We start from the raw sequence: 27,114 nt of genomic DNA on the forward strand, positions 1-27,114 counted from the left end.
AGTCACAGTTCTTTCTTGGGGGAGAATGCAATGCTGATCGTTTAGTAATCTGCAATTGTAGAGAGTAGCACTAAATTCTAAAGCATCAGATCTTTTACTCCATGGGTGATATATTTGATTTGGTACAGTTATCAGCAAGTTTGATTCCTGCATAAAAAAGGTAAAGTAATGTACCTCTAGTTGTAACATTAATTCTTCTTCCTGGAAAGTCCTAGAGAATTTTCTCATTTTACTAAGGTGTTTGGTATTTTTTGATACTTGAGGACCTTTTAAATTATGAAAACTTTACAGTGAAGAGAATTGACAGTCGGAAAACTTGGACCTTTAATACTTTTGATTCATCTTAGACTGAAATTTCAAGGTAAGAGAGGATGTCTTCTTTGTTTCCCTTCTGAGTGATGATGTTAATATATATTTATATATATATATAATATATTCATCACTAGACACAAGGTGTGGCTGTGTTCCATCGGATGCTTTTATCACCTAGCTTTTGAAAGACTACTTGTTAACATGTTACAATAGTCTACTTTTGGAATCAAGTCAATTCATATCTGTTATTACTATTTTTCTTAAGTTGTAGTGAAATAACACATAACATTTACCATACAATTCAGTAGTATTACATTCATAGTGTTTTATACCAGCTACCATATTTATTTCTAAAATAATTCCTAACTCCAAACCGAAACTTCCATTAGGAAATAACCCTGCTATTTTCTCTCAATCCTACCCCCCTGGTTTAAATTTTAGTATACTTTTTATCTCTCTAAACTTGCCTTTTCTAGACATTTCATTAAGTGAAATCATACCATATCTGTTCTTTGTGGGACGTGCTATTTCATCCAGCATGTTTATAGGTTCATCTGTATTGTTGCATATATATAACTTCATTTGTTTTGGTGGGTGAATAGTAATAATGTACAGCACTTTTTCTGTTCACCTCTTCATGGATACTGTGTTCTTCCCAACTCTTGGTTATTTAAATAATGCTACCATGAACATGGGCATACATGTAACTGATTCAGTCCATATTCTCATTGATTTTATGTGTTTGGGAGTGGAATTTGGATCATTTGATAATTCTTTTGAGGAACCACCAAAATTGTTCCTCAGTGGGCAAACCATTTACTTTGCTAACAATAATAAAGTGCCAGTTTTTCTTCGCCATTTCCTGCAAAACATTCAGTTATAACTTTTTTGGTATTCTAACAGGTGTGAAGTGATACCTCACTGTGGTTTGTATTTCCACTTCCCTAATGATGTGTTGAGCATCTCCCTATGTGGTGTTGGATATTTGTGTATCTGATTTGGAGAAATGTCTTCATTTTATTTCCTTTGCCTGTTTTTAAATTGGATCCTCCAAATTTGTTATTGTATTGTAGAAGTACTTTACATTTTTTAGATAATTAGACCCTGATGAAGTAAAATTTGTAACTATTTCCTTCCATTCTGTGGGTGGTCTTTTACTTTCTTGATGACCTTTTGATGGACTTCACTAAAATCAAAAACTTGTCCAAGTTTTTTGGTTACCTCTGTTCTTACAGCTAATTTAAGAAATTATGTCAAATCTGAAGTTAGGAATGTTTTCTCTTTTTGTGTCTTTTTCCCACTGAATAATCTTGGCAATCTTGTTGAAAATCAATTGATTATGGACTTGAGGACTCCCTTGGTCTTCATCTCTGTCTTTCTACCCAGTAGCATGATGTTTTGATTAGTTGTAACTTTGTACTTCACCAGTTTTGGTTGTCTTTTTTTCAAGATTGATTTGGTTCCTTGAGAGTTCGTTTGAATTCTGGGATGGAGGAAATATCATTGGAATTGTGCTAGGTTGTGGGCTTAATATTGTAAGCCTTCTAATCATGAACTTCTTAATTTTAATTTTCAGTGTGTATAGGTCTTTTGCCATAGTAAATTTTTCCTAGCTATTTTATTTTCTTATTTTTTGATGTTACTGCCATTGTTCTCTGGATAATTTTCCTCCTTCCTTTCTAATTTGGATGTCTTTTATTCCTTTTTCCTAACTACTCTGGTTAAAACTTTCCATGCTATGTTGAATAGAAGTGACAAATGAGGGCATCCTTTGCTTGTGCCTGATCTTAAGGAAATAGCTTTCAGTCTCGCACAACTGAGTATGATTGTAGCTGCAACTAAAAGATTAAATGGTAAGTTGGTCTTATCCTTTTTCTTTATCCTCCACCATTTCAGTATAGAGCAACTGAATGGAACTTCATATTTAAAGATGAGGGGCCCATCCCCCTGATTCAGCCTCAACATTTGTCTCCTTAAATATGTTTTAAAGCATTACGTATGTGTGTGTGTATGTATGTACTTATAGCATGTTTTAAGCATGCCATATTTATGGCTAGGTGACAAAACTAATTTTCCAACTTGTACCCATATGGAAAAGTGAAATTTGGATCCTCCCAAGTAAACAGAAGCAAACTAACTCACTTGCCTTTTCACACTTTTTATCACAAAGTATTTATTGAACAAAAATAATGTAACAGTAAAAATGATACATACATGGAAGTGAATGAAGATTTACAAGCATAGAAAAGATGTGTACAAAAAGGACAACATTTAGGTTATAGTTCTATAAAACTTCAGCCATAGCAGTTTAACACTGATCAAGCAGACATATAAAAAGGAAGTTACTGTGTTCTTTGAATCTTACTTTCTGACTAAAACATTTGTTAAACAGCCACATACACAGAATGAGGCACAAGTTATAAGTGTTATACATCAAAACCTCCAGTTCTTTTTATATGTTACAGTGAGTGTTGTTCCAGCAAAAACTTTTTCCAATTTTCATGGATCTAAAATATATGGTTAAACTATAGTTGGAGGAAGGGAATCCAGAAATCAAATTTATGGTCATTGGAATATTTCCAACCAACATTGACATTTAAAAGTCAATGTTGACTGTGAATTTTGCGCATTGATTACAACTTTAGTTTTTCTGTAAGAAACTTGCGTTTGTTGTGTGTTCTTATCTGACAACTTTCTTGTCTTAATGTTATGCTTTTTTTTTTTTTTTCCCCTAGGAACATACAGTATTGGCTAGTTACTTGTATCTAGGATTAGGGAAACAAAACCTCACTGAACACTGACCAAGAGACCTGTGTGGCCTTCAGGCTAGTCCAGATTCTCCAGTGCAGCTGTCCGTACCTGGAAATATGTGGGTCATTGTCAAAGGTCTGATAGTCTTTGTTTGGTAGATACCAGTTCCTGGGAAAGCTTTTTTTATTCAGTAAATAATTAGCATATGAGGGGTGACAGTAGTGTCTGTGGATTTGGAATCAACCCCAATTACTTTAGAGTCAAAAATGAAAATTAGAGTGTTTGGATTGCTCCCCCAGATGGGGGCATACATTCCCCTGCAGAGATGCACGATTCCAGTGGAAAATCTCAAAACATGGTAAGTATTATAACTTTAAATTTTTGAAAGTTTGAGAAATGTGCGTTTTTGGAAGCTTTATTTCCTTAATCTATGCCACTTAACACCTGCAAGAATCAATCATTTATTCACATTTCCGATTGATTTGTTACTATAGTTAAGGGGTCCCCTAACCTTGACTTGAAAGCACCGGCACATTCTAGTTTTCTTACGGTACAAAAGAATTTTCCTACTCCATGTACAGAATGATGCTTCTGTTGTCACTGCTCTAAGCTAAAGTACACAGAAGAATTTACCACCGAGTGTTAAAGCTTCTATTTTCCACAAGCAAGGCTATACCTATATAGATGAGGAAACGTGGTAATACAAAATTGTTCCTTTGCTGTGTGTATACCTCACCAATCTGTCAGCCTCTTCCATAGTATTCCATTTTTAAATGTTATAGTGCCAGAGGTTTAGAGAAACCCTAGCTCATGATGATACAGTAAGTATATCAACAGGGTATGATTCTCAGAACAAGTGCTAATATTTTGAAATGGGGGTATGCTAAGTAGGGTTTTTTTACAGGAACTTGGATAAATGTTACATAGCATTTCTCCATCTCAAGTTTTTGTTTGGGGGACGTCTGATTTTGAAGAGCTAGAAGACTAGCCTTTCCATTTGATATTTTTAAAAAATGTACTTTCAAGCATTTTCTTTTGAATGTTTTATTGTTGTCTAAATATAGCTTAGTTTCTTATTAAAAAAAATTAGTTGGACATTATTACGTTTGCTGAATTTCAGTTTCAAGAGGTTCTAAGGCAATTCTCATACAACTGAAAGCAAAAAAGAAAAATATGACTATGCTTTCATGTTGCCTACTTGTGAAAAATAATGAAATTCTACTAGAGAGCTGTTTGATACTAATTTTCATCTTTCAAACACTTTCTTAATACTAAAAATATAAAAATCATTTACATAAAACTAAATGCAAAGGAAGGCACAGCTGGTTATAGTGTATACAAGCACAATTCAGCATATGCAGAATTAGCGAAAAAAGCTTCACATCCTTATTAGTTACTGAAAACCATTAAAAAGTTCTTCACTGTCAACAGTGTTCAACACATAAGAGCTAAGAGGATATAAAAAAAATTAAAATTCACTTAATGCAAAACAGATTTTCATATATACTTGTATATAAAAAGTTTTAAAAATGCTAACATAAATCTAGACCATCCATGTTATGAAAAGTGCAAACCAAATTAATAGAGGGTTTCACAATGTCCTTCTCATGACACAGGTGAACTAGCCCATGGGGACAAGTTGTTTCTTCAGTTAATGAGTCTTTAATTGTGGCCAGAGGTTATCAGGATTTCTGAGAGTTTGAAGAAAGCAGTACTGGAGAAGCAGCTCTGTCCAGACTGGGGATTGGCACCGGCATGTGACCATTAAGCAGTGTTGGGAACTGTAGGGAACAAACAGGTTTTGATATAATTATTGTCAATGTATTAGAAAGAATATTCTTTACATTCCTAGCCATGGTAAATAATGACAATGAGATCAAGATTACATACAGAGAGCAAACAGAATATTTTATGTGCCTAGACTAGGTATTTTACAGAAAGCAGGTATTTTAGTACAGGAAAAGGTTTCAAGTTATTGGGATGTTATTTGCTTCAGTTTTTCATAATTAATATTTAAATTTTGAAAACCAGACAAATGACTTTTACATGTGATTCTAATCCTTTGTAACACTTGGAATTGGGCAGTAGTTTTACAATACTTCCAAGGACACTTCTCAGTAACTAAAAATGAGACATTTGGGGCTGAAAAAAGTATTTTAATTAAAATTGTAAGTAATTTCTGTATTACTGGTAACTAAGATGCATTTTCTTTAATATATTTTATATTACTCCCAAATGAACAAAAATCATGACTACCTTTTAAGCCTTTAAAAGCTGTTCACTACTAGATTTTCACTGTCTGGCATGATCTCCTGGGCTGTCTTCTGGTTTCATTCCTATTTAGTCTAGGTAAGTTAAATATTAAACTTTAGCACTGAATACCAAATTACCAAGTCTGTCACGTGTTAGAAGTACAATAAATATTTGTAGGACAAGTAAACTTATTTTTGCAATTTATGTCAGTACCTGTTACGTGGCTAGTGCCTGATGGTTTATCGATGGCTGTCACTTCATTTGACATCTAGATCCTGTCAAGTCTGATCACACCCCACTTCTATAGATGTATACTTGAGACTCCAAGTAAGTCCTGATTGACTGAAGTTCGCAGCTAATAGGCAGTAAATCCAAGTTTTAAACTCAGACTAAAAGACACTACACTTCCTGAACTAAACAGCCAACTGATTTTGGCAGAAGGCTGTGCAAAGCTGGTGAGTGAGAGCAGGGAGGGGGCGTGAGGTTTCTAAATACAGAGCTGGCAGCAATAATGCTAGGTGCAATAAGTCAGGAGGAAAAAAAAGCAGGAAGGTGTCACTAAGGCTCAGATAAAGACAAGCTTCAAAAGCCAACCGGAGAGACAGCCTTGGATCCGGGGCAGGAGGCAGTAGACTGAAGCAGCACCCACGTATCTCGAAGACATTTAGAAGTTCTGTGGTAATGGGTAAATTCTGCAACTCATGGGCTTCAATTTTCTTGCTTTAAAATGAAGCTCTTGTAATTAGGAATATCTGGCAAGAGCAGGCCTCAATACTGACTATGAATATCTTGCAGACCTTTAATCACATAATCTTTGTTTCCTCCGAGTTTTTACTGTCTACTTAGTCCTTAAGCCCAAGTAAAAATCTCCCTCAGTTTTGTCTGTTCCTGTCTTCACTGTTCCAATCTAAAAGAAGATGCTTGTAGAATGACTCTTTGGGGTATTGTAAATTTCCTCACACTTACAAAGCTTTCCATGGTTATCAGTGAACAGATGAGGGTAGAAACCCCTGATCTCCCGTCACCAGGTTTCTTCACACATCGTTAATCACACGCTGAATACCCTGCAGCCCCTACCCCAGAGTCTTCCAGATACTGCTGTTTGTACTAGATGTGCTGAATCAAAAATTAGACATTCAATTAAACATTTAGCTCTGCCTTGTTTCAAGACATGATTATCTACTAAATACAGATCAATTCCAAAATTGATCAAAATTTGTTTCTAAAGTGGAGTCGATTTCTAGACAAGATGAAATGCAATAGTATCCAGTGAACTTCTATTGATAAATCAAGATTGTTTATTTAGACTGGTATCTGTCTTTACTAAAACACAGCATACCTCTCCCCAAAGGGCTACTAACTGGAGCACCATGGTACTTACACAGAAACTAGTATCTTCTCTCTCATTCCCTTAAATATTCTTTAATATCTGCTGTGACCATCTATAATAATAGTAGGACTTCTGTGAAAGGCTGTAAATTGTGACTAAGGATTCTGATCTACTTTTCCAAACACAACAGAAACTTGCATCATTTAAACTTATTGCTTAATTCTTTCTCTTACTACAACACTTTCTAAAAGAAAATGTTCAGGGGCTCCCTGGTAGTGCGAGGGGTTTTAATATGAAGCTGTAGAAGAGAAAGCAGCTTTCTCTTCTATTGGGGAGCCCTAATACCACAATGCACTGCTCCAATCTGAAGACCCAAGAAGTAGGGTATTTTAGTTCTCTACCAATCTGAAATGTTACCATTTTCTGGGCTTATTGTTTCTTTACTTTTGTTTTTCTGCCTGAGTTAAAATAGCTAAGAATCAACACATTAGCTTGTATATCACCACAGCTCAATTTCTAGAGACTGGAAGAGAGCCAGGAAAGAGAAACCTAATGACTCCAGGGGTATATCAAGACACCCTACCTCAAATCTATAGGGAGGCAGAGAAGCTAGATTGTAATCAGAACCTCGTTAACTCTGCCCTTCTTACAACAAGGCCATAAACACCACAGCTCCTGGCACAGAATACTCAGGAAATGTAAACCATGACAGGCAAAATGACCAACTCAGACAAGTGATCCTGTTAACACTTGCTTTCTTAGCCATATCCTGATGCCTTCTTAGTCATCCAACCATTCATTCAGTCCATGAGAATTACTGAGCACCATGCAATGTGGTAGATGGTAGGGTCACACCACAGAGCAAGAAGCATTTACGGATGCCGAGGGCCCATCTCCACGGGCGGTGGGGGTGGAGGATCATCAGATAAGCAGGCAACTCCAATGCAAAGTGGCCCATGCTTGACTCAGCAGAATTACAGATGGGTGAATCACACGGAGTAAGTAGCATGGGATCCAGGATGGAGGAGGACAGAATTAAGAGGGAATTTTATTTTAGCTGCCTTTGCTTCATTTCTGCCCCTGGAGCCTTTCTAATCTACACTCCCATATTCAAACAGTAACATCCTGTTGGTTAGTAACAACCTTAGGATCGCAGGAAACTGTCACGTAATAGCAAGTGATGCCACTACGAGAGTCTATCAGGAGTGAACAGGAAGCATATCCCTAGTATGTAATTCTACAGGATAAAGAGCTCAGAGTTTTTAGCCAAACGCCTCGGATACTCCTTTTAAATTACAAAGAGATACTTCGATTATGATTTAACAATTGATGCCAATAACTTTCCTATTATAATATGAAGGGAATTTTCTCATTTTTCTATTTCAAGTGATACTGTTGACTAATTTATTATGTAAAGTCTTTATGGTATTTTATGAGAGTTTAACTAGTTTTTCCATAATGTCCAGTTTCCAAATATCCAGAAACTTCAAGAATTGCTTCATTTATGCTGACTGGTGTTTCTGCCTCAAAGAAAATGTTTTGCTTTGAAGGCTGCCTTTTGCATTCCCACTTAAGTGAACTTCCTTTGAAAACTTTACATTTGAATAAAAAACAGTAAGACAGAATTCACTGTTACCTTTTGCAGGATGTTAGGGGACACATCCCTTTGAAGTTCTATAAAAGTTCATTTCCAGTGCCTCCCTGGTGGTGCAGGAGCTAAAGTGTCATCACTATGACCTATCAGGCGCCACAGCACAAGTTCGATACCCACCAGCCAGGCAGCTGAGCCATGTGGGCTGCAGACCTGTCCTGCCTCACACGCTGCTCCTCTCAGAGGTGTAGAACAGTCAATCCACCTATTCTGCACCCCACTCTGATGAATCCTCTCATTCCCCCCACACACACCTCTGGCCTACACCCCAGTTCTTGTATGCGTAAATAAAATAAATCTTAAAACAATAAGTAAAAGTTCATCTCCAAATACTCACCTGGAACAACGTGTTTGGCCCTTGCAGCCTGGCAGGACTCAGTGGAGCAACTGGACTTAGGCTGCTCCAGAAATGTATGCTGGACAGCAGTGGACTCGGAGTCAGGAGCAACCCATTTGGTGTCTGGAAAGGAAAGCAAAGGGGCCATTTTGTGGTAGGTCTAAATTCCATGATTAGAGTGGCTGGCGGCAGCCATCAGCGAGAAACAAGCCCCACCTTCTAAGGAGATTCTGACGACTGTATTTCAGCAAAACTGCAGTTTAATTTTCTTCAATGTAATTGTATCAGCAGTTTTATAGAGGAGGAAGGCACAGATACATTACCTACCCTGAACATTCAAGCGGAATGCGCAGCCATTTTTATCCAGATGGCTTCTTAAGTTGGCTCACCCGCCCACGATAAACTAGATTTAGTGTTTAAGCCAAGCAGGATCCATGAAGGGCTTTATTTTCCTATGTTTATTTTCTTAGTTTTCTACAGTGGACATCCATGCTTTTTCACTCTCACTTTTTTTTTCCTAAGGGCCTCAAGCTTTACTTTCCCGCACCAGCAGCCCCTTAATACTTTTAAGATCTGTTGAAATACCCCTGTAGCAGCTTCTTTAAAAGTTCACAACTGGGTTTTCCACATTTTACTCCGGATGTGGGGCTGATGAGAATTCATCTCCCTGGCAATGGTTTGAAGGAGGGGGGAAAATCCTTTCTTGTCAAATTAGGTGTGGAGCCAAAAGGCTGAGTTTCCCCGGGAGAGGGCCAAGGACTGCATTTGCTTGCACACACAGCAGGAGCCCTGGCCTGTCCACCGGCCAGAGGGCAGGAGGCACAGCCTGTCCCAGCTGGCAGGTCGGCAGGCTTGGGTTCTCAGTGGGGGCAAACTCCAAGTGGATCTGTACCTCCGGTCACTAGCAAAGAGCCCCTCAGTGATCTGCAATGTCAGTAAAGGCACTCAGTGTGAGAACCACAGCAAAGGTGCCCACACTTGAGATTGCATCATACTGGGTGCTAAAAGTGTTTTTTTCCTAGCATCGAGGCCTCAGGGGCTTCGTTAATTATAGAGATTATGTGGCTTTAACCTAAGTTGAAAGAGCAGAGAGGAGACAAATACCCAAAGGTATTCACAAAACTGTGAAGATGCTTGAAAGGTAAGCCAATTTACACTAAGTTACTTGAGTCTTTGGTTCCATAGCATTGCCTATGGAATACTGAATGACTTATGAGGTTGCCAGGATAAATACCAGTTTTGAGCAAGCTTCCCTTTTGTTTTAATCCACAGCAGTTTAACAAGTGGGCCAGGCCATCTGGCCTAACAGTTAAGACCTAGGCACTCAGTATGCCCCTGCCCTGGGCTCACCTCAGAACTACTACTGACCAGCTAGGTATTCTCGACGAGCAATGGCACCTCTCTCTGTGCCGCAGTTTCCTAAATCAGGGACACAAAGCTTACACTCCAGGATGGTCAGGAAGATGAAACAAGATGATCTACGTAGAACTGTGTGCAGAGAACTGTGCTGTGGCACACAGAAAAACTCAACAAATATTAAATGCTGCTATTATTAATTACTAACGTTAGTAGACTTGACCCGCTTAGGAAATGCACGCCTTCTATTCAGAATTCTCCACTGTATACAGGAAAGAACTTAATGTTCTGAAACAGACCTGTGTGGTCAGTTGGCACCTTAAGATTCCTTAGTGTTGTTCAGCTCATGTCCACAGGCTCAGGTGGACAAAGAACTAATATTTGCAATCACCGGAGCCAGGTTCCAACACAGTATGTTCCACATTAACATTTAGTGACCGGTGTGTCCGGGGCCTCACTTATCCATCCATGAAAGTCTCAAAAGCTCTGCATACAGTCTCCTAAACTATACTACATAGTCGTCTTTCATCCATGACCATAAACACACACCTATTCCTTTAGAATCCTCTCCACAATTTATAAGTTATGGAATTTTCAGTTTAAAGGTTGTTCATATGTTTGGATTTCAGATGTTTACACATTTGTGTCTACGGGATACAGGATGTACTCCGAATACAGTAACCTTCTGTTTCTCATGTTTAATGTGTTTGAAATGTCTCCTATAATATATGCAAATAAATATTGTGAAATGACTTCATCTGCTTCTCCCCCTCCCAGCTCTGGACTCCCCAAAGGTCTGTGGCCTTAAAGAAAAATCTACTGTTGCTCTTCTAAGGTTTCTTTAAAGCGTCCCCTGGGTTATCTGTGGGACAGTGTGACCTTTCACACTGCTCCTGGAGGAATGTGGGCTGGGCTGAGGGCGAGGGGCTGAAGGAAGAAGCCACAACCAGACGTGCGCTTCCGGTCTTTCCAAGGAGTATCTTAGCAAAGGGGCCGTTCTGAATGGCACAGATCCCAACCAGCTGCTGGGGAAGGAGACCGTGCTGGGGAAGGAGCAGTAGGTATTTATTTTCAAGGGGAAAGACCCTGGTATCGTGTTTTGATCCTCCCTGCTCAGTTCTTCTCCCACTTGCTACCTATAAAGCCACATCAGAACCCGGATAAGCTGGTTTAGACGCGCGTCCTCTGACCTCTGGCTCTCCCGCCTCCCTCTCTCTGCTCACCAAAATTCTTCCTCCTCAAGACTTTCCTGATCTCCCCTCAACCAGATGGCACTTTGCTTTTTTCTGAATCCTTATACCACTTATAACCACATTTTAAATTAACATTTAACATGTTCTGCTTCATATTATGGTAATGTGCTTTCATCATACTGCTTTCTGTAGCTGTAAGGTCTTAGCTTTATGCCATGAACAGCTCCTGAATACCTGATGAGCGGACGTGATTGGCACCTCTAGGTGTACCCCCTTGCTTATGCCCTTCACTGGGAATGACCACAGGTTCAAACGGAACTCATCACCTTTCTCACCAAATCCAATGTTTCTTAGCTGCCCTCCTGCTCTGTAGGCAGCTTGAATCCCCCGATGGTGCTCCCCAGCAGGTGCCAGACTCAGTGATAAGACAGGACCCCTGCATTCAGCTCTGTCTACCACCCAGCACCCCAGTCACCTGGATGACTTGGCCTTGCCAGCATCTCCGACAGGGCTTGTGGAACCTTCCTTGAACCGAATTTAATCCCTCCATTTCCATTCCTGCTGCAACCAAGGCCTGTCCACCACCCACACCAGCCCGCCAGTTTGTGGGTGCCTCCCCGTCCCCGCCAGTCTCTCTGGAGCACCTCCACCAGATCAATCACTCTGAGATACTATGTCCATTGAAAGATTTTCACAGTTTCTAGGGGGAAAGGTACAAGCTCCTTAGACACAACTGTAGGTTTTCCTATAACCACTTCACATGCTCCCTGCTGTCCCGATGCGAACCTTCCTGCTTGGCTTGCTGTGTCCAGAGCATCATGGAATCCCAAAACAAACCCTCTGCCCCCCATTCATCAGCACTCATTCCAGAACATCCCTGGTCACGGGCGGTCCCAGCTCCCATCCTTTTCCATAACTTTAATCACCCTGGACATATCTGACTCCCACACTCATCTCCAGCCCCAAACTCTCCTTAGCTCCAGCTGCCACTTAGTATTTCCTCTTCAATGTCCTACGGGCACCTCAAGCTCCCAGCCTTTCCCCATGAGCTCATCCTTCCTCCTCTGTGCCTCATACTCAACTTCTGGCTGACCCCAACCGCCTCCACACCCAGTTAGTCACCAAGCCGTGTTGATGCCATTCCCTGAATCTCAGCTCCTCCAGCTCCTCCCACGGATACAGCCTTAGATCCTCATTGCCTCTCAGCTGCACTGTATCGAGTTTGCCCCTCCCCTTCCCCAGTCTTCAGGGACAAACAATACTTCCAAAATGCAACTTGACCAAGCCTCTGGTGCCCCATCCCTGCCACCTTTCACTGCTAGAATTTACCCTGCCCCTTGGTAAAGCTGTTTACCCTAGAGATGCTGAGTGGCTTCACCCCTTTATGCCTGGCTCATGCTAGTCCACTGCCCACAATGTCCTTTTCACCCGTCTGCCGGATAAATCACTGTGGATCCGTCACTGGAGCCAGGTGTGAGCACGCCCGTGAAGCCCTGTCAGCACCTGCCCCCACCAGCAACACCTCCCTCCTCGGCATTTCTTTTGTGCCTAAGTATTTCCTGCTTGCTGTGTCTGGGATACTATCAGCACCCCCCTACGTGAGGAGCACCTGACGACCAGAGACGAAGTGATTCGTATTTGTAGCCCCAGCCCCAGGCTCACACATGACAGGTGCTCAGTTCATTTTGTTGACTCAAACAAATACTCTTACCCACTTTGGTTCCTTAAGGTATGCTCTGCACTGGGTATTTCACTCTTGCTACAGTGTCGTGTGTGTGCACACGCACACCTAGCTGCCAACCTCGGTCCTAAAATCCTCAAAGTTAGGCACTTGTACTTCTGTCCTTTCTATGTCTTGCAAACAATATTCAGTAATTATTTGTTGATAAAACAGGAACCTTTGTTTCTGTTAACTTACAACTCCAGCAAATGCAACTTTCCCATCAAAACAGGTTGAATTCCTCAGCCAGTTTTCAGAATCTATCCTTTCACACAGCCTTCGAAGCTAGCTCTATCGTTTTTACCTGCTGAACAAGCTCTTGGCTCATGAGCTCAGGGGCTCTGACCATCCTCACCTGAGTCCCAAGTGCCCAGCAAACAGCAGGTGTCCAACAACTGTCTCCCAAATGCATGAATTAAGTCACCACTCATTACTTAACTGGCTAAAGAGACTATACATGAGCTGTGCCACAAGAAGTATCTGCAGATTCACTGCTGACTTGAGGTACTGCCAAGTTGTTCAGGACTTAGAAAATAAAGGCGAGAAAGTCAGCATGTTGATTTAACGAGTTGTACCAACAAACATCTCTCATCTGAACCTCATGGGTGCCAATCCTCTATAACAATGCCATTCTGCGGTTGAAATGTCCTCAAAGATGACGGAGAATCTCCGGGAACACCTCAAGTGCCCCGAATTCAAATCAAAATGTATGGTGGTGACAACTTTAAAGGAAAGCCCTTAAAAGATTCACCCAGAAGCATCAGCTCTGAATATGCTCACCTTACATAGGGGTCTAGTGGCAAGCCTGTAGGTGGGGCAGGCAGGGGCCAGTTAGGGGGCGCTGGCAGGTAGCCAGCCTCCTGGCCCCCCAGGAATATTTACACGCTTCCCCTGGGCTCCCTCTGGTGTTCTCATATGGCCGCACCTCTTCAACAGTCACTCACGGCCCTGTAGCCGGCTCCTGAGTGAGGCAGCCCTCATAGGCCTGCCCTCCAGGCCCAGGTGAGCACACTTAGGCGTGCGTGGCACCATGCCCCAGGTGTCCCGTCAGACACGCGTGCCCTGCACTCAAGTGCCTTCTGCAGCAACATGATCAAGGCCATGGGTGAGAGCCACAGAGGCCAAGTACACAAAGCCTGACTCATTCACGGATGTGGGGGAAGGAGGAGCAGGAGAGAACTGCAGAGGGGGCAGGACCATGAAGAGGCGCCACAAAAAGCAGAGGGAGACGGCCCCAGAGTGGGACCCCCACGGTGTGTTGATCCCAGAGAACCAAGACCTGGGAAAAGCAAAAGATTTAGCTGTCAGGGCCCACAGAACTTGCCCAGTGGCGTCTCATGGCTGAAAGGACATCCCCTCTCCTGCATGCTGGTGTGCAGGCAGCTGTGTGCTGAGTGAGCTGAGAGTGTTACAGTCACATGAAAGGAAAACCTTTACTTTTTGAGTTCATGGCAAAAGAGAAAGTAGGCAAAGAAACTGTTACAGGGCACCCCAGTGTGAACCGGGCTGCCTGTCTGAGGGTCCTCACCCGCGCGCGTAAAATTTAGTTGTGCAGGTGCATGCAAAAGGGTCAATAAAGTGTTTACTTACAAAGGGGAAAGGAAAAGGAACAACCCAGGGAAAGAGACAAGGTAAGTGGAATCTCTTACTGGCTCTGCTGACTTGGAACTCTGGTAACAAACTGAAAGCCCCGAGTCACGTGGTCCCGAGAGCCACTGCCCGAGTGAGAGAGCCATTGGCTGATGGCGCCCTATTTATCTCCCAAAGTCCCAGAATTCCTGCTTAGCTCCACCCTTGGGTCCTCACAGTTCTCTCCCTGGTACTGCTGGGAGTTGTAGTTTCCAATCACTGGAGTAGCAGGTGGAGTCCACAGAACTCTGCAGAGTTCCTTTACGACATCCTTCCCCTTAACAAAACTAGAGCTGGGAAAGGATTCAGTGACCCCACCTGCTCCCTACCATGTGCCTCTATTTTACCCCAAATGCCTACCTTATGATTTTGGCTCTAACTTGCTATAGCCATCAGCATAACAAAGTAGGAGGTTTTAGCATTTCAGCCCCCAGCAAGCTGTGTCCATTCAATTAGTATTGATCTAGCTGCTGCTAACACAGGCCTGGGGACCCAAGTCCCAAGGCCTGCACCTACCTGGAGTCAGCATCTCCAACATCTCTGTGACATTAACCGAACCTGGCACCAAGGAAGGGAAACACAATGGGCCGGCGGGATTCTGAACTTTGCATGGTCAAGAGAGGAGGAGAGAGAGAATGAATGGAAAAGACCAGCGGCAGGAAGTGGGCCGGAACTACAGGGCGCCATTTAGGCTTCCATGGTGCCTACCTGGGAACCCGGAGGGTCTGACATCCTGGCTCCTCCCCATCTTAATTTCTGCATCCAGAGTCATCCGAGATAACATCCTTGATGACCTCAATGCTCTGACTATCACCTTTTGGTACCCAGCTGGCTCCTATTCTCCCATTTTCAGAGCCTCGCCATCCATGCTTGAAGGCTCCTTGAGTGGCACATCATGTCTGCCTACATCAGGAACCTTGGTTTCTTCAACTCTCACACGAGCAATCAACAGCACTTGACCTAGGGCCGCAGATGCACCACCCAAGCTCTCTTCTGGGGAGCGGAGGCTATGGTGTTGGGTCGGTGGCAAAGTGCCGTGATTTTTTACGAGCATGCATGCTGTAGATGCAATCTCAGGCATCCACGAGGTCCGTGTTTTAATGAGGTCCGTGGAAGGAACTCACCACCTGACCACAATCAAGCCAACACCCTTAACCCCGCTCTCCCTGCCATGTTTCCAGCTGAAAATAACTGGGACTTAGTCGTAGACGTAGGAAAAAAATTAAGTAAAATTTCTTAGCAGTTGCCTTTTCAGGATAAAGTTATTATAGTGCACCTTGTGTCTGCTAAAACCAACCATTAAGGGAAGTTTCTCAGAGGTTCCCACAGGTAACCAGATGTCTCTGTGTAAAAATCACACCCCTCAGGGCCCTCCCTGGTGGCACAGTGGGTTAAAGCCCAGCACTAAGAAGCTAATGCCACTTCAGCATGAGCTCGATCCCCACCCTGGAGACCCCAGAGGTGACCCACATGGCCAGCAGACCTCTCCTGACCCGCCCACTGCTCCCTCGGCAGTGTACTTCGTCAGTCAGCCTGTTCTGTGCCCCACTCTGTCTCTGATGAATCCTCTTACCGCCCCTGAACCTCTGGCCTGTACCCCAGTTCTGTATGCATAAATAAATCTTTTTTTTAAAAGAAATCACACCCCTCAGAAGAAGGCAGAGTTTCTGGGACAAAATGCGCTATCCAACCGGAAACCAGCAAGCAGCAGGAGTGAGACAGCACCGCTGGCTGCGGGAGAAAGGCCCTGGGCACCTTTCTGTCCACCACCTGGTGGACAGGAGCCCCCAGAGCTGACCTGGCAGCTGACAAGGAAAGTGGCCCTCGCCAGGATGGTGGCGGTTGAGGGAGCTGACACTGGTTCTGACTAACCATGTGCTGGGGGACTGGGTTCTCCAGCACCTCCAGCAGCTCCTGAGGGAGGAGAGAATCTCTGAAAACAAATTCTACATGGATGCCAGGCCTACCCTGAAGTCCCAGCAGCTTCTGGCTTGGAAAGATAAAAACACCTGTCTCTGCTGTTGAGTCCTGCCCTATCTCTGCCCTCTGGCTTCTCCTTCATTGCTGCTCCCCCTCTGTCAGCCACCCTCAGTCGCTCACTCGGGGTGCAGAACTCACAAGGCTAGAAGCTGAGGGTGTTTGAGCTGCTAAGATTCTGCATTTCCCACAGCCAGCCTCAGGACTGCACGGGGTCACGCACTACCTACCTCATTCCTGCAGTACGTCTCCGCACAGTCTGCACCCCTCACCTTGACCCGAAGGCCCCTCAGCTCTGGCCCCACCTCCCAGCTTCTGCAGGGAGCCCAGCCCAGCCCCGCCCTCTGCTGCCCTCCCCTCCGAAAGCCCAGGCAGCTCCCATCTCTCCCGCTTTCTGAAACTCACACACACCAAGGCCCTGCCCCCACAGCTGGCCAAGGCCACTCCGTCTCCTCTGCCTGGCGCACGGGTTCTCTGTCAATCATCAGACTTTCCCCTCCCAGGTTTTAGGCCCTCGGAGCAAGTTCTGTGTCTGGTCGTGAGCTTTGCATCCATTTGTTTGATCACCCTCTACTGCTATCTCATGTCGAGTCAGTCACACCATCCTCAGTCCACTCCACCCGGCCACCCGAGCTGATGGCTGACCTCAGAGATGCCCACAGAGCTGGCACAGGGACTGAAATCAGAGTCGGCCCGGCCTGGCTTTAGTCCTTGCTAGACCTCACAGTGCAGACTCACAGGAGGAAGGCTCAGAATGCCCACCAGGCCCCGACTCTCCAGTTCTCTCTCTGAGCCACTTTCTCCGCAGTCATTCGTCACTGCACAATTCCCGCCTGCCCAGGAAATACCCACGTGGCAGCACACATGCCCACTCTGGCCATAACTGAGTGCCTGGGCCTCCCTCTTGTGGTGGCGTGTCCTTACCTGCCAGTTCACGAGCTTGAACTGAGGCGAAATCCCTGGGCCACCGTTGATTTGGGAGACGCGTGGCCGAGAGCGGCTCTGCAGAGGCCACGGGCTGCTTGGCTCGTGGGGAACGAGGTGAGTTCCCAGTGGGCTGCCAGGAGAGTTTTCTCAGAGTGTGGAGGCAGACTAGCTGGGTTCAGATTCACTCTACCACCTGGGGTGAGTTACTATACCTACGTGCTTCGTTCACCTCAGCTGGGGTGAATGAAAAGCAAAGCCACGCGTCTCCCAAATCAACGGCGGCCCAGGGATTTCGCATCAGTTCAAGTTCATGAGCTGGCAGGTAAGGACACGCCACCACGGGAGGGAGGCCCAGGCACTCAAGTGGGGAAGTGAGAGAACACCGAATCTACCTCACGCCAGCCATGAGAAGTAACTGCAGCAAAGCCCCGAGGGAGCTCCCTAGGACCAGGCCCTGCAGGCCTGACATGCTGCTGGCGATGACAATGGATGCAAGGAGAGAGCATCCCATCCACCCCCAAAGCTGCAAGAGGAGAAACCCTGCCAGGGGTAGCTGCCCTCGGGCCACGGCCACCATTTCATCCTCACCGTGATGCAGTTCCCTAGCAGGAATCAGGCTCAGAAAGCGAGTCCCTGGTGGTGCAAGGGCCTAAAGCACAGCTCTGTGGCTCTCTCCAAAGCCACTGCAGCACGAGTTCGATCCCTGGCCAGGGAGCTGACCACAAGGTGCAGCAGACCCCTCCTCAGCAGTGTATTTCAGTAGATCTGCTTGTTCTGCTCCCCACTCTGTGTCTGGTGAAGCCTCTCACAGCACCTGCACCTCTGGCCTGTACCCCAGGTCTGTATGCACAAATAAAGAAATCTTTAAAAAAAAAAATTCTGTGAAGCCCAATAAATGCCTCCAGAAATGACATTCACCTGCCCAACTTTCCCAAGGAAATCACGCCGGATCTGCTCTGCAGCCAGCGTGCTTGGTCCATCACTTTAGGCCACTCGAAGCAAAAGACAGAGCAAGCACCCCACAGCCACCATGACCCTGAGGCTTTCTCTTGGGGGCACCTTGCTCTGGGCATGGAAAAGTGCATGACCTATCTTCACAGTTGCACGTGACTTGGGCACAGGCCCTAGGATGATCTTTGGCAGGACAGAAGCCGGCTGCCCCTTCTCCCTCCCTCTCAGCCACAGCGTCTGGGAGCAGCGGGTGACAGGGAGGGCTCTTACCTGTGCGGTGAAGAAGGCTGGGGTGAGGGATCCTGAGGGCAGGGCCGGGCTGTTGAGAGCGATGGAGCCAATGTCGGTGCCGGAGAGCACAAGAGGAGGAGCGGAGATTTCCAAGCCTTTGGGTTTTTTGGCCTTTGGGGGGAGAGATGGAGACCTGGTCTTGGAGCCCGACGAGAGGTTCAAAGGCTCTAGGGGATCCGAGTCACGGCAGGCGGCCTCCAAGAAGAGGCTTCTGTGTTCAGAAGGGAGGGGAGAGTTGGGGGACAGGGAGGGGGACCGAGATGAGGAGGGCGAAGCGGAGGAAATGCTGGCAGCATTGGGCAACATTAACGAGGAGATCTTGGCTGAGACGGATGAGCCCAGGAAGGCCTCCGACGTGGAGGGCAGCGACACCACAGGCCTGCTGATGTGCTTGTCGGTTTTATTGGTCACAAACCTGATGACAGTCCTGACTTCCTCCACGGGGGGGCTGTCCTCCGGCTGGTCCTCCAGCTTCTCCGTCTTGATGGCCTTGAAAGGCTCTGGCGGAGTCTGCAGGGAGTTGATGGTGAAGGACGAGTACAGGCCTGAGTGGATGTATTCGTTGCGGCTGGTGCTTTTGAGGGCAGGCAAGCCGTGTCTGTGCGCCTCGCGGGCCTCAGGGGGCACCTTACAGTCGCCGTCCTGCAGCAAAAGGCTCTCCCGGCTGATCTCCACAGAGTGAGGGTCCATTTTCAGTATCTCTGGGAAAGAGACAAACTTGTACACAAACTTCTGCCCAATCACCTTCTTGATGATGTTCTGTGAACACAAAAGGAGATTGTGGAAAGGTTAGCGGAGCAGAAACACCCCAGAAGAGGTTTGTTCTCATGGGGAATTTTGCCAGCAGAAGCACCCAAATGTTTCTGGCTTACACATCTCAGCTAAGGAGCCGTAGGGAGAGGACAAGCTGGAGCAGAAAAATCAGATTTGCATTCCAGCCCGGCCAACTATTCATGGTGTGACTGCTTGTCGTTTTTAGTTTCCTCATCTGCAAAGTGAGAATTATTATACGGGTCCTCCCTGGTGGCTCCACGGGTTAAAGCACAGCACTATGAAGATCTCTGCAGCCACTGCAGCACCAGTTCGAGCCCACATGGCTGGCAGACTTCTCCTGGCCCACCTGCTGCTCCCCTCAGCAGCGTATTGCAGTACATCTGCCTGTTCTGCTCCCCACTCTGTCTCTCTGGTGAATCTTCCCACCTGTACCTCTCACCTGTATTTATTTTAAATAAATAAATAAACCTCGCCTGTATTTATTTTAAATAAATTTATTTTAAATCTTCAACGTATTATGTTAAGTGTATTTATTTTAAAGAAACCTCTCACCTGTATTTACTTTAAATAAATAAATCTTTAAAAAAATTATTACACCTGAGAATATAAAAACAGTTGCCTTTTCTTAAGTGGTTACTACATAGTCCTGTTTGTGCTTTATCGCCAATACCCTGCACAGCAATCCTAAGAGGAGGCTGTGACTCCCATTTCAAAATTTAGGAAAATAAGCTTAGAGGGCTTAACTCACACAGCCACACGGCAAGTGGTAGAGGCGGCATTTTCTTAATCATAATGCAGTATTGTCTTACCCCCCTCTGGGACTTGTAAGAATTCAATGAAATAATAATGGGAATGCATTCTGTGAGCTGGAGCGCATTATAGCAACGTTGTTATTATCACCAAATACCACAGTGTTTTTTTTAAATCATGTAGCCATTTTTTCCTTTTTAATTTTCTGCCAAGAAAGCCCCTGGAGGGAAGACAAGCTGTCTGCCTGGCTATTTACAGCATCCACGCGATCTTTTAAGTGGCTAGTATCAACTTCTGGCTCTTCGGTTTATGGCTCCAGTCCTCCAACATTAGGACGTAAATGAAAACCAATAAGCATTGCATACATTTTCACACTCCTCTGGGAGAACGCACCTCGTGGTATAGACTGAACAGTGCTGGAAGTCTTATTACATTGGGACACTGGCGAGTTTCTACTAAAATGCTTGCAAGGTGTGACCTACCCAGGGGGTGCAAGAGGACCTTCTTTAAGCACAAAGAACTAGGGGCAGCATCCTGGGGAAAAGACAACGACCAAATTCCTTGCAAACGGTTCCTCCTCAAACCTGGATACCAATGAGGGTTAAAAAAAAAAAAAAACTGGGGTCAGAAGAGTTTTGGAAGTAGCTCCTCTAAGCTCCTCTAAGGTGGAAACTCGAAGGGGGTGATGTACACTCTCACCGCATTTGAGCTCACACTGACTGTCTTGCGGGTGGAAGGCAGCATCCCTAGGTCATAAACCCTCTCAGAAACAGGGAGTGAGTCCCCCAAGAAGCACCAGAATCTACTAAAGCTTAAGCCTTTTCATTTTCCTCACAAACCTGGAGAGAATGAACCTCTTAGAGATGACATTTGTTTTAGTTTTGACATGTACTCGATCTATAACACGTTAGTTTCCAATATGGAGACCATAAGCTACATGTTTATACTGGGAACTATTTGCCACAGTCCAGTCTAGTTGTTATCTAGCCCAACAATTCTAACGGTATCTTTCCCGTCTGATGAGAACTTTTAGGGTGAATTCTCTTAGCAACTTTCAAATATAAAATACAGATGAAATTATTTAAACTTTAATATTCCCTTTGTGACCATAAATTGGTTTATAAACAGAAGCATATTATGTTTTTGCCTCCCTTCTTATTATATTAGGGCATGCTGATTTTCCCTTTTCCTCCTTAAACGAATCCTCAAATCCCAGAAGTGAATTAATCTAGCCTCCGGGAAGGAAGGGTACATTTACCACGCCAAGAAGATTTTCAGGGAGGAATTCCTTGGGACAAGCATCTGAGGGACACAGCGGTCCTTGTTCAACACAGGAAATCCCAATAACGCAATCCTGGCAAAACACGGCTCGGGCCCAGCACCCAGGCGGCTCCGACCTCAGCATGTTGGATTCAAAGATAAACAGTTTAACAGCCCACAACCTGGAGCACATGGAGGCAATTTAACCCACTGAATTCTAATTACTCCATCTGACCTCATTCTCACTCAACATCAGTAAAGCTGAAAGCCATTTTTCAACCCTTCAGAAATTTTGGGGAAACTTCGTTCCACCGGGGCTTAATTGGCAGCATTTATGCCAGGAGCACCACGGTAACAGCACACTTGGGAGAAGCAGCTCCCAGCGAAGGTAAGGGGATCCACACCACCCCCGACCAGAGTCGGCTGCTAGAAAAAGAAAGCGCATCTGCCTGGTCTATTAAAACTCTATGGTATTTTCATTTCCTGCTCATAATAAACCCCCCCCTCCCCCCGAACTTTATTTTATCCTTATCCTGGACATTCAAGTAAACTGTTATCAGTTATCAGATCCTAAATAATCACACAGAAACGAAAAGAGCAACTGTATGGAGTGAATCATTTCTTCTGACAGATCTTAAAATCATTTTTTAGAGAAAAAGAACCAACATTTATTTTATAACGGGTATCCAAAACACAGTATCTGAGTAGAGATGACATTCATAAGCAAGTCAACAAGAAGTCTGGGCCTATGCATATATTTAAAAGTCACTCATCGGGCCCTCCCTGGTAGCGCAGCGGGTTAAAGCTTAAGCCACTTCCGCATGAGTTCGATCCCCGCCTGACCCTGAGGTGACCACATGGTGTAGCAGACCTCAACTGACCTGCCCGCTGCTCCCCTCAGCAGTGTATTTCGTTGATCTGCCTGTTCTGCTCCCTACTCTATGGTGAAGTCTCTCACCACCCCTGAGCCTCTGGCCTGTAACCCAGTTCTGTATGTACAAATAAGTAAATCTTTAAAAAAAAAAGTCACTCATCAACAAATAAGTTAAGAATTAAAAGGCATTTCAGATAGAGAGCTGGGCCTTGATGTGTTCAAAAGAACACAGAGAACAGCACATATGACTAGCAACTGTCTAAAGGATAAACAAAAGATGGTGGGAATTTCTGTGTGGAATATTACACAGTTGTGAAAAGGAACGATATGCTGAGGCATGCTACAACACAGATGTACCTTGAAGGCAACATGCCAAGTTCAAGGCACCAGACACAAAAGCCCCTAGATGTATGATTGATTCTCTTTCTGTAAAATGTGCAGACTAGAGAGCTTTAGAGAGACAATATAAGTCAATCATTCCCTAGGGCTTGGGACGTGATGGGGAAATTGAGGGGTGACGACTAAATAGCAAGGGGTTTTGGTGGGGTAGTGAAAATATTCTAAAATGCATTGCGGTGATGGGAGCATGTCTCTGTAAATATACTCAAAACCACTGTACTGGATACCTCCAAATGGGGTCAGGTCTGTGACAACTTAGGGTCTGTGACAACTTAGAGTCTGTGGACTTTCCTGACTCCCTAGTACCTCTGGTAATGATCCTCCAAACCTCCCCCAGTTACTCCACTCCAGAAATAGGATGGAAAATACTGAAGGAGCCAGCCATTTCCTTCAGAGCTGTCTCTTGCCCTGACTGGCTCCAGGCTAACTAATAAAAGATAAGCGTCCATGGCTGTGTATACACGTAACCGACACTGACTTCCCATCTCACTGAAGAGGAAGAAGCGGTCAGCTAAGCACTCCCATGTGGTAGATAAATCAGAAATACGTCTATTAACTATTGTGACTTCTTTTGAATTACATACGGGGTTAGGCGATGAAGAAATGTTTGTGAAACTGGAACTTTCCTTCTTGATTTTGATGTTACTAAGAATATTAAGTAAAACCAATATTCAACGGTTTGTTGAATGAATGACTAGCCGTAAAGAAACCTGACCCAAGCAGGAAACCAGAATTACTCCCTGCCGCTGAGGCAAGTTTTGGTGGTTGCTCCTCAGACTGGCTAAAACTCCACCACCACTCCCACACGTACATGTGCAGTGCTTGCTTGCTGGCGTTTTTAGACTAAAAAGTCCCAGACAGACCCCGGGGCCATATACAAGCCCCTCCAGCCCTCCACCACCGGTGAGCACCCACGGCATTTTCACTTATCCATGTACTTGGCAGTAACTGCTGCTGCGTTGACTTCAGCCACACACCCCGATTTTCACCGAAGGTTATGCATCAGGCATTCCTGAGCTCAGACTTCTGACCCCGCCTCTCCTTTCTCTCCAGGGCTCCCTCCCCCCAGAATCAGTTATGGGTTCCAATCGCTATGGCTTTGGCTCCCTTGATCCTGCCCCTCTTGGGGGCTGTTAGGGACAGCAGGATGCCTCTTCTGATTTTACAACTTTCCCTCCTGTTCTTAAAACTGAGAAATGTCAGCCAATCACCAGGCAAGCAGGAAAGGTTGTGAGGAAGGTTCTTTCTTGCCAGCAGCTGCATGATACCGCCTGACCCCGGCCCAAGGGCCAGCACTGGGATTCCGGGCATGGTCAGGAACCGCCCAGCTTCTCGCTGGCCCTGTGCCTCAGTTTCCCCATCTATTGAAGGAGACTGATCTATCAGCCACCTACCTTCACTCATGGGATTGAACGACACAATCCACAGAAAGTTTAGCAGAACCCTAGGACAGCCACATGCGAAGCCCACAGCACTCTGTTAGTGTTAGATTTTCACTGTTAGATTTTCACAGTCCTGTATAAACCCAACCAAACATGGAAACCACCTTCTCTCAGCTTCAATGATAACTGAATAGTCAGAATGCAACCTCTTCAAAGACTGTGCATCTTTGCCTTGCTTATCCACAATGCTGGGTGACGAGCTGGGTCGGGTGGCAGACAGGGGTGGGTATCTCCACCAGGCGGGAGAAACATGCTGTTTAACTTAGCTGTGTTCCGATGGTAAATGCATGCAAAGCTTAGTCTGTCATACCTCACATGGCCAGCACCTGACTTCCAGTGCGAAGAGAACACCATGAACGTCAGCTAGTTCAGGGGGAGGGGCAGGGTGGCGCCGGGCGAGCAGATGTGAACAACTGCAAAATCCCAGTGTCCCGCTTAGAAGCCACGTGACGTGTCCAGCCGGAAGAGCGCAGCAGACACTAAACAGACACAGGTCGCCAGTTTTCTGATGCATTTCAGAGCAGGAAAAGGGCTGCCCCGACAGGAGGGAGCAGCCTGGCTCCGGAGAGCCGGCTCCAGCCCCAGAGGCCGGGGCCTGATGCTGGGAGGGCGGGGCCTGTCGCGGAGGCCCTAGGTCGGGAGGGGGGGGGGCTGGATAGTGGACATGCATCTTGCTGTGCAGCACCCCACTGAAAGGAAGCAGAGGCAAGCGCAGCAGAGGAGTGAGGCCAGCATTTCCTGAGGCTTGGACCGTATACACACAGCACAGCCTCCTCACAAGATGGGCGCTGTGATCCCATTTTTGAGATGAAGAAATCGAGACTGTTGGCGGGCAAGGAGATTCCACAGCATGCACACAGGGCTGGGTTACACAACCGGACGCCATGCGGGAAATGCTTTAACATTTTCCCATGTCTTCAAATGTGGGAGGATTTCTACTGCCGTACGAGTTTGAGCTCAGCCAGGCAGGTGACCCACATGGCGCTGCAGACCTCTCCTGACCACCCGCTGCTCCCCTCAGCAGTGTACTTTGTCAGTGGGCCTGTTCTGCTCCCCACTCTGTCTCTGGTGAACCCTCTCACCGCCCCTGCACCTGTGGCCTGTACCCCAGTTCTGTACGCATAAATAAATACATGCAAAAACAAATAGGGGAGGATTTCTACTAGCGAGAAAACATGGACACATACACTAGATGAAAACAGTGTGTGGGGGCTGATTCTTCTTTATAAAATAAATACTTGTACCTATGGATAGTAAGGGGCAAAGCGTCATCTCGAAAGACGTATAATAAAACATAACGGCGGTAGGCAGGCTCCCCAGTGGCTTGCAGTGTTTCTTTGGGGTCCTCTGCATTTTCACGTTTAGACACCACATCTTTAATAACAGTCCTTCCTCAAGGCTGTTGTGTGGTAGAGAAGAGAAGCAGCCTCCGAAAAGCCGACAGCCCCAGGTCGCACAGACTGTGACTGGTGGTGCTGAAGTCTGAGCCGGTTGCTATCTAGAGCCAAGGCTGAGGCCTTTTCTGTCCCGACACCACACCCGCTCCCACAGAGCAGCTGCTCTTGGCTCTCAGGCTGCTGCTTGACTTCATCTGCCAAGACCATGGGCTCTGCATTCCACAGTAATGGTGGGTTGACGGCGGCGTGCCTGGAAGACCAGACTTGCTAAAGAAGCACGTTCTTGCTCAAGTATTTCTAGCTCCTCACGAGGACGGCCGGGCTTGGCCGAAGCCTGTTCTTTAACTAGAAATAGAACTCCTTTTCCCACCCACAGCATACAGAAGGAGCCGGCTTTGCCTGGACGCCCTCCATGAGGCATCAGGTGGGGTGGGGAGCCCACTGCTGCAGATTAGACATCACCAGCCTCCCTCTGAGGGGTGACCTCTAAGAGATGAGTGACGAGAGAGCAGAGGACGCGAATGTCCCCAGATGCTGCCTGGCTATGGCCCCCAACAGGGCCCGGCAGCTCCCGTGTCCTAGGTGGGAACAGAACTGCTCCCCGCAGGGCACAGCAACACCTGCACGGGCCAGTGGAACCTGTGTGGGGTGAACCGACCTGGGTTCAAATCCCAGCTTCTCTGTGCCTCTGACCTTGGCAAAGACACGTCTGTCAACCTCAGGCGGTTCACCTCCAAAAGAGGACTAAACTCATCTCCTAGAGTTGATTCTAAAAGAGCACAGGAGTGCTCCGGTCATTCAGGCCATCCAACTCCACCTCTCTCCCAGTGGAATTTCACTCCGCAGGTCACAACCTAAATGTGCAGCACCCTCACCCAGGTCTCTTCCTTTCATTCTGCCTGCCGGGGCTCTAAATTCTAGGTCCTCACGTGGGTTTCTCAGTTGACAGAGGGCTGATGCATTATCTCGGGAAGTTTCCTAACACTTTGGTACTTTCTCAGCAATAGGAACCCGAAGCTGTGGCTGAGCTCACAGGCCAGTAGGTAGCAGAGACCAGTCCCCAGGCCACTGGTTTCCCACCAACGCCCTTTCGGTTCCCGGCCACAGTCTGACTCACTCTTTCCTGACACAACCTGACTGTCCTCCCTCCGAAGTTAGAACAAGTATTCACTGGAGGAGTCACACTCAAAGTTCCTTCTAGAGCAAACCGCAGGGAAGCTCCCTGCAGGCTTGGGGGACAGAAGAGAAAGTGAATCTGCCTCATCGCCCTCTGCCCTTGAAGCTGCTCGCTGTGGCCCTGGTGAGCAGGGACCACCCTGCCTCCAGACCCGGAGCACATCATGGGAGCTGCTGGCACCGGGCACTGCCATGGGTGTGTGCAGGGCAAGTTCACCTCACACCACAGTGCTGGAGCAACTGTGAAGGAAATTCCCTGCTCCACCGGGCCCCTGAGCTGCTTCTCCTGGGCGCAGTGTCTCCTGGGTCCCCACGTTCGGTGATGACCCTCCAAATTCACAAATTCGTATCCACCCAGAACCTT

At 46.0% G+C, this 27,114-nt stretch overlaps 1 protein-coding gene across 1 annotated transcript in view; it reads right to left on the reverse strand.

Moving 5' to 3' along the window:
* Positions 1–2,536: 2,536 nt before the first annotated feature.
* The window catches only part of ELK3 (ELK3, ETS-domain protein (SRF accessory protein 2)), a 36,860-nt gene continuing 12,282 nt past the window's right edge, over positions 2,537–27,114 (reverse strand). The window contains exons 2-4 of the mRNA XM_004675792.2: positions 18,658–19,437; positions 8,635–8,757; positions 2,537–4,844 (exon numbers count right to left, since the gene is read on the reverse strand). Of these exons, the coding sequence (XP_004675849.1) occupies positions 4,746–4,844; positions 8,635–8,757; positions 18,658–19,437 (1,002 nt within the window). The 3' untranslated portion in view covers positions 2,537–4,745. The remainder of the gene's footprint in view (positions 4,845–8,634; positions 8,758–18,657; positions 19,438–27,114) is intronic.

Source organism: Condylura cristata, unplaced genomic scaffold (assembly GCF_000260355.1).
Source record: "Condylura cristata isolate star-nosed mole 26May11 unplaced genomic scaffold, ConCri1.0 scaffold00004, whole genome shotgun sequence".
Classification (NCBI taxonomy): Eukaryota; Metazoa; Chordata; class Mammalia; order Eulipotyphla; family Talpidae; genus Condylura; species Condylura cristata.